The following is an 8,365-nucleotide window of genomic DNA, read 5'->3' on the forward strand; positions in this document are numbered from 1 at the left end:
CACCAAGGTTGTGGGTTTGATCCCCGGTCAGGGCACAGTGCACATACAAGAATCAACCAGTAAATACACAGATAAATAGAACAACAAATTGATATTTCTTTCTTTCACTCTCCCCTTTCCTTTCTCTCTAAAAATCAGTAAGTAAAAAATGTTTTAAAATAATCTCTATATTTTTTTGTTTTGAAATAGTATGTCCTTACCATGTTTTTTTTTTCAAAATAAACATGTAAGAGACAAGAGAGGTCTATCCTAAATTATATTTCAGTGAAACAAACACTGTGTCACTTGAACAAGTTATTCTTTAAGCTAGTTCACTGAATGGTAGCTCTGTTGCTAGCTCTGTGGTGAATATTAAGGGAAAAACAAAACTAAAATCTGTTTTCAAAGAGTTCACTTTTCTGTTGGTTTGTTTCCTATACCATGTGCACAGTAAGCAACTCAAAAACAATTCTAAAGCAATACAGGGTGTTTTTTTTAAAAAAACCAACAACTAAATACCTTCTAAAGTTTATTACTTAAGAGCTACATTATATATAAGTAATTTGTAGAGGAACTATCTCAGTTATTTCTATGAATTTATAAATTCTCAGGACAGACATACATTGGATATATTGTGAACTTGGTTCCAGACCCCCATAGTAAAGTAAATATTGCAATGAAGCCACACAAAATTGTGGGGTTGTCCAGTGCACATGAAAGTTATGTTTACACTATACTGTAGTCTATTAAGTGTGCAATAGCACTAGGTCTAAAAAAACAATGTACTTAACTTCATTAAAAAGTACTTTGTTGCTAAAAAATGCTAACCATCACCTGAGCTTTCAGCAACTTATAACCTTTTTGCTGGTAGTGAGTCTTGCCTTCGTGTTGATAAAATTGCACTGTCTGTGAAGATCAATAGTGCAGAGCTCAGTAAGATGAGGTATACCTGCATGTGGTCCTCCTGTGCCATGGCACACATCAATCCTATTGTCTACGCTACTGGACTCTTTGCAGCCTATCACCATCGATGGCACAAACAGCAGCTACAACACATTCCTTCATTCCCTCGGGGCTCAGAAGTACAGGCATGAGTTTCTTGAATGTGCAAATTCCCTGTACATATATACCAGTTTAAAGAGCAATATATTTTTGAAAGTGCCCATTGCTTTTTAATTCACTCTGTATACAAGCAAATGCTTAACACTGTATCTGTGTGTATGAGTGCCAAAATAATTCCAAAGAAAAGAGTATTACAAGATGGGATCAGGTGGTTGAGATGAGGGGAAGTTGTTCACTGAGAGGGACATCTCAAACTGAGCTTTAACAGGAGGAATACCCCAAAGAGGACGGGTATTCCAAGCTGGGGGAGAAGCACAAGCCAAAGCAAAGGGAAATCTTACATGATGGAGGGAAAGATTAGCTGATGATAGGGAGTCACACAGAGTATCAGTAGAAGGGCTATAAGAAGTAGGTTGACCCTGGCTGGCGTAGCTCAGTGGATTGAGTGCGGGCTGGGAACCAAAGTGTCCCAGGTTCAATTTCCAGCCGGGGTACATTCCTGGGTTGCAGGCCATAACCCCCAGCAACCGCACATTGATGTTTCTCTCTCTCTCTCTCTCTCTCTCTCCCTCCCTCCCTCCCTTCCCTCTCTAAAAATAAATAAATAAAATATTAAAAAAAAAAAAAAAGTAGGTTGATAGAGGGTCTTAAATGCCAATCTGGATTTAGAGTTTCATCTGATGGCATGTGGAATCACTGAAGGTTCAACAGTGAAGAACTGACATGATGAAAATGTTTAAAAAGCTCAAAGCAGCAGAATATACTAGAGTAAGAAGATGAGTCAAACTTCCCATCAAGATGGAGGCATAGGTAAACATGTGTAACCTCCTTGCACAACTACAAAAATTACAACTAGACTACAAAACAAACATAAAAAATCAAGCTGTATGGAAGTCCAACAACCAAGGATCTAAAGAAACCACATTCATCCAGATGGGGTAGGACGGGTGGAGCCGTGCAGAGTGGAGGAGCAGAGAAGCACAGCGAGGCATGGAAACACAAAGTGGCATGGACAGGAGACAGAACAGGGGTTCTACATTCATGTGTGGTGGATGAAAATCAGGAGGGATCCCCCAGAAGCAAGAGATCTCAGCCCCAGACCATACAACCCAGGGTTCGAGGAAGGTAAGTTTCATTAACTTCTGACTGTAAAAACCACTGGTAGTTGGGGCAGCGGAACAAACTGCAGGATTCTCAGGAGACTCCTTTTAAAGGGCCCACAAAGGTCTTAGGACTTACGCAGACCTACCCTCCCTGGAACTCAGCACCAGGGCAGCAGCTGGAAGGGCACAAGTGGCAGACAGGGAGAAAGGGAAGCGATTGGCAACAGGGCAAGCACCGGAGAGCTTGCTGCTACGTAAATCTCTAGATGCTAGGCAGCAGCACTGCCCCTCTCCAGGCCCTCCTCTACACAGTACCACAGGGCTGTAACACGGGTTGCCCTGCCTTGGCAATTACCTAAGGTTCTGCCCCATACAACTTACAGGTGCACTTTTCTACAATAGGCCTGCTACTAAGACAAGAAGTCAAAGTAGCTCTACCTAATACACAGAAACAAACATAAGGAGGCTGCCAAATTGAGGAGACAAAGAAATATGGCCCAAGTGACAGAACAGAGCAAAACCTCACCAAAAGAACTAAACAAAATGGAGATAAGCAACCTATTGGGTGCAGAGTTCAAAACACTGGTCATCTGGATACTCAAAGAACTCACTGGGTACTTCAACAGCATAAAAAAACCCTAGGAGAAATGAAGGTTACAAAAAGTGAAATAAAGAAAAATCTACAAGGAACTAACAGTGGGGAAGCCAAGAATTAAATCAATGATTTGGAACATAAGGAAGAATAAAAGCATTCAATCCGAACAGCAAGAAGGAGAAAGAATTAAAAAAAAAAAAAGAGGATAGACTAAGGAGTCTCTGGGACATCTTCTAACATAACAACATCCGAATCATAGGGGTACCACAAGGAGAAGAGTAAGGGCAAGAAACTGAAAACTTAGTTGAAAAAATAATGAAAGAAAACTTCCATAATTTGGCAAAGGAAACAGACATACAAGTCCAGGTAGCACAGAGTCCCAAACAAGTTGGACCCAAAGAGTGCCATACCAAGACACATCATAATTAAAATGCCAAAGGTTAAAGATAAAGAGAGAATCTTAAAAGCAGCAAGAGAAGAGCAGAGAGTTACCTACAAAGGAGTTCTCATAAGACTAGCAGCTGATTTCTCAAAAGAAACTTGGCAGGCTAGAAGGGACTGGCAAGAAATATTCAAAGTGATGAAAAGCAAGGGCCTACAATCTAGATCATTCTACCCAGTAAAGCTATTATTTAGAATGGAAGGGCAGATAAAGAGCTTCCCAGACAAGGTAAAACTAAAGGAGTTCATCACCACCAAGCTATTATTACATGAAATGTTAAGGAAAGTATATAAGAAAAAGAAGATGAAAACTATGAACATTAAAAAGGCAACAAATTCACAGCTATCAACAACTGAATCTAAAAAAACAAACTAAGCAAACAACCACAACAGGAACAGAATCATAGATATGGAGATCATTTGGAAGGCTATCACCTGGAGGGGGAAGGAGTAGAACGGGGGAAAAGGTACAGAGAATAAGAAGCATAAAGGGTAGGTACAAAATAGACAGGTGGATGTTAAGAACAGTATAAGGAATAGAGTAGCCAAAGATATGCATGGCCCATGGACATGAACTACAGGGGAGGTTACCTGGAGGGAGTGAGGCTACTGGGCAGAGGGGGAAAAAGAAAAAATTAGGGCAACTGTAATAGCATAATCAATAAAATATATTTAAATAAATAAATAAATAAATAAAAGATAAGTCAGTCTATCAAATCAGGATGAGGATGAACTGTAAATTGTGGTGGACAGTCCCTTTTGGGATGAGCTACCCCAGGACTCATAGTTCTGCCAAGCATCTGTCTGATTCTAAGTGCCTTCAACATCCCTGAGGAAGTCCCACTCACATTCTGGCCTCAAGGTTTGTTCTGATGTTCTGTTTTCCAACAACCTTCCCTTTCATTGCACTTTCATTGCAACCCACTGACATGGTCATCCTAAACTATGTCACACAGAATTTTCCATTGGTCAAACCAAATGATGATCATCTCCTCTCCAACATCAACCTTCTATCCATGTCCCTCTTTCACTCCCCCTACTCCACTACACTGGTGTTGCACCTAACCAAGTCGCTATTAACCTATGAGTCCTTCAAAAGGTCTCCTTCCTTTCCTGCTCTGCATTGATATTCAGCTGCTGTCTTTCATAAGCCTCACATCTCCTGTTCTTTTCCCTCCCCAGTGAGAACTTTCAAGCCTGGATCTGATTTAGCAATTTTCAGTACCACAAAAAATTATGGTTACCTGCTTCAGCCAAGTCCCCAGTGCTGTAGTTATATTAACCTTCCTTTTCTGTTCTAAAGAAAGCCCATTCTCAACCTTCACAATCCTCCATGTCTTTTCTATACATTCCCCCCTCTTCTACACAACAAAGTCTTAGCTGATTTTGAGAGGGTGGTCCACTCAAGTAGATTTGGAAGTCTTAGGTTCAGAGGTTATACCTGTTTTAGGGTACACCCAGAATTGAGATATATTAGGAAGCAAAATCAGAAAAGAAGACATAGAAGTTAACAGAGAGGTAGGAAAAGATAGAAAAAAGTGTTAAAAAGATAATGGAGTTCTAGGATAAAAAAATCGGTAACTATAGCAAATGAACCTTAAAAAGTTTGAGAAGAAAAAGGAGACCATTAGATTTGGTCAGTAAATCATTTATGACAGCAGTTTCTGTGGAGTGGTAAGAAACAAAAACTGGAGTAAAATAGGAATTGTGGACAAAAGAGGATAATAAAAATACAATGGCAAGAAGTCCAGGCTACATATCCAAAGGCAGTAGATAAGACAAAGAAATTGCATGACAATCCGAACAGATGCAGGGGTCAAATGAGGACTTGCTGATTTGTTTTCAAGATAGGAGAATTGAGGACATAATGGAAAAGAACTATTGCAGTAGCTTTAGAAGAATGATAAAAACCTGACCAAGTCATGCTGGCTGACAACTGTATGAAAGAGGAAAATGACTTCACCTATATTAGCAACCCCTCCACGTGCTTCCATTACATTCTTAATTCTCCCAACAGTTTTAAATTGTTTATCCCCCACTGAACTATAAACTCTGGGAAGGCAGGGACTGTACCTTCCCTATGCACTGTGTATTCCCTGTGTATTCTCTTTAGTGCTCAAAATAGTGGGCTAGCACTTAGTGAGCACTTAATAAATACTGGGGGGGGGGGGGCGGTGGCGAAAAATGGTTAACAATGGTTAACCTATCTGGCCTAGGTTCCATCTGGCCTGCTGCTCATAATACCTATTAATAAGTAACAACTCTTCAAACATTACCAGAGAGAAGACTATTTTGACAGGAAAGTGCTGCATCATTTTAAACCATGTGGTGTGCAAATGATTTGAGTATGCTAAGTCGCCAGAGTAAGACTCAGAAGCATGAACCTCAAGTGGTTTAATGGTATTTCTACTTAAATGGCAGCTGGACTCAAAAACACTCCTTTCAGGCCTGGAAGAGATCTCAGAGGTTATCTAACCCAATCCCCCCACCCTCTCACTGAATGCTCAGGTATATTTTTCATTAGTCTTAACATTAAGTGACCATGTAGAATCCACTGGAATATTTCAGTGATAGAAAATACTTACAAGAATGCGAAATTCTGTTTTTGGATAGCTCTAGTTATTAAAAGATTCTTACTTATGATGCAAACATAGCTTTTACCTATTGTATTGGTCCCACAGGTTAAAGTAACTACAGTATGGTCTTTCCAATGATCTGAGGAATGCCTCTCCTAAGGTTTCTCCTCTCCTCTGCTCAACTAAAGAGTATAAAACTAAGGCAACATATATAGTCACATGGGAACAAAAACAGCAAAATATGTGCAAAACAGAGACCTATTAGTATGCCTTTTCCATCTGATTATGTCTGACTATTAATTGTCTTTCTATCTTAATTGTGTAATATCCTTACCTTAATCCAGTGTTCTACATTGTCAAGGTCAAAAGCAGGCTGCGGATAATATATACAGAATATTAATGCACAGTAATATCATCATCACCTTTGCCATTTTAATCTATCCTTGTTACTGAAGTACATGAGAGTATCCTTTATTCTTTCCCCAAATCATTTCATTAGAAAGTTCAACAACAAAAGAACAAAGAATGATGGTAAGAGGAAGAAACATGGAGACTTCTCTGGGACATCTGAATGTTTTCATCTCCTGCCTAGGCCCACCATATTGACTTAATTGGTCTGGAGTAGAGCCTAGGCATGAGTATTTTTTTAAGCCCCCCAGGATAAAGAGCCAAAACAGAGGAAAGCTACGTATAATATTCCTTTTAAAAACCCAAACAAGCACTGAATAATTAACCAGATTATTTAAGTGTCACAGAAGCAAATCTGCTTACAGAAGGGTGTGTGCTTCTCCTCAGGCCTCTTTCTCAGGAGTAACCTGTAACAAGAGGCTTTCCTCTCTTAATTAGAACAAGGATATTGTTTGGTCGAGTACTGGAGAGGAGGGGTACAGTGAGGGATAATCAATCTTCTACTGTTTTACAAAGCAGAAAATGAAGTGGAAATCATATAAATGCTTATCCAAATCAGTCACATGTTAATCAAACAGGTAATACACCTCCTTCTTAGGAACATTAAAAAGCTTGCAGAATTCCCCCTAATAGTTACTTAATGGTTAGAGATATTTGCTTTGCTAGTAATTCAGGTGGGTTTTTTAAGAAATAAGAAAATATCTAAATGTGGAAGAAGAAAAGATAGAATACTCTTTCACTTACATAACACTTCACCTTCAAAGCACCTTACAGGTAACTAATTAATGGAGCTGTATTGCTGGTTCTATTAAAGAATCAAAGAAGTGCTCATTCTATTAGAACATAAGTAAACATCGAGGGGCTCTTGCGTTTTTATCCCTTCATTTTCTAGGAAGTAACAATGGACACTAGCAGTGAAAATCCTTCCTTTGGAGTCCTAAAAAATTGTCCCAAATTTTTACCTTTCATCAACAAGTCTATATCCATACCTATTTGGATCCAATCCATTATGGACCTGGTACATTACAATAGGAGAAGACTCTGTTTCCAACTCTCCAACACCTCAGTATGCACCCTCCAGTACGTGGGCAAGATATTCACCAAGTGGAATACATCCAGTGAGTTATATAGCTGGTATATTTAGAATGCACTGCAAGCACAACTTCCTAGGACCCTCAAAAAAGTCACATGTCTATAGATTATATTTTTAAGTGTAATTTAAGGGTGAAAACAGCTGGTGAAACTTCTCTGGAGCTGAAAGCTGAGAAGCCAGCTCCATTTCGGTACTCTCACCTACATACAAAGCATTTATTTTTACGGCTGTGAAAAAGGTAGTCTGTGGAAAGCACACATCGCTGTGACCGACTTTGCACGTCATTTACGTATATTTTAAGCTTAAAAATGGGGTTACCAGTTTTCCATGCTTTGGATGCTAATGCATCAAAGGACGAAACAAATATAAAGAGGATCTATTTTATAAATGTTGGTTGAATTTGGAAATTTTCAAGTGAATCAAGAAGTGATATATCCACTTGCATTTGAGCTCATTTAAAATATTTTGGGTAAAACTATTTACCCAAAATATTTAAAATGAGGGGTAGGGATATGAAACAGAGGATTTAACGTGAAGATCTTCCAATAAGATCAGTTCTGTATGATTTGAAAAGCATAAAAAATAAAAATAATGTGAGGAAACTTCGCTAAAATTGTGGGAGTGACAGTAAGTAGGAGGAGGCAAAGGAGTTCGTGAATTCTCTTCAACCAGAAGAGCACTACCAGACCTCTCCGGTTTGTAAAAAGAGCGTTAGATCGAAACAGTTCCTCCATGATGCTGCCCACCAAAGCTGTAAGTTAGCCAGACCCCAAAGTTCCTAGGCCGCCTTCACCAGGACAATGCTGGTAAAGGAAAAAGGCATGCCAGGTAAGGATGCTCTTGCTGAAGAGGAAGGAAGCACAGGTGGGGCTGGTACCCGCCCCCCCAAGACTCCCGAATGGGATGGATCACCTTGGGATTTGGCTTCCTTGTAAATTGTTTCCAGCGACTCCGCCCAGGACTCTTCCACGAAGAGGACCCTTCCTGGGGCGCCAACTGCATTTTACAGGTTCAGACCCGAACCTTAGCCGAAGCTGAAACAGCCGCTCCTCTGCACAGGCTACTCCTGGAGCACCTTGGGAATTGTAGTTCCTCCGCGCCCAAGGCA

At 39.9% G+C, this 8,365-nt stretch overlaps 1 protein-coding gene across 3 annotated transcripts in view; it reads right to left on the minus strand.

Annotated features, from left to right (window-relative positions):
• CCDC191 (coiled-coil domain containing 191) overlaps positions 1-8,360 on the minus strand; it is an 84,743-nt gene extending 76,383 nt beyond the window's left edge. Inside the window, exons 1-2 of one of the 3 annotated variants that reach the window (XM_036018117.1) lie at positions 8,170-8,360; positions 6,091-6,129 (exon numbers count right to left, since the gene is read on the minus strand). In XM_036018117.1, the coding sequence (XP_035874010.1) occupies positions 6,091-6,129; positions 8,170-8,259 (129 nt within the window). In that variant the 5' untranslated portion in view covers positions 8,260-8,360. Of the gene's footprint in view, positions 1-6,090; positions 6,421-8,169 lie in introns of those variants that run through there. The other 2 variants (XM_028504425.2, XM_036018118.1) reach the window with 2 other exon arrangements.
• Positions 8,361-8,365: the final 5 nt, after the last annotated feature.

Source organism: Phyllostomus discolor, chromosome 2 (assembly GCF_004126475.2).
Source record: "Phyllostomus discolor isolate MPI-MPIP mPhyDis1 chromosome 2, mPhyDis1.pri.v3, whole genome shotgun sequence".
Classification (NCBI taxonomy): Eukaryota; Metazoa; Chordata; class Mammalia; order Chiroptera; family Phyllostomidae; genus Phyllostomus; species Phyllostomus discolor.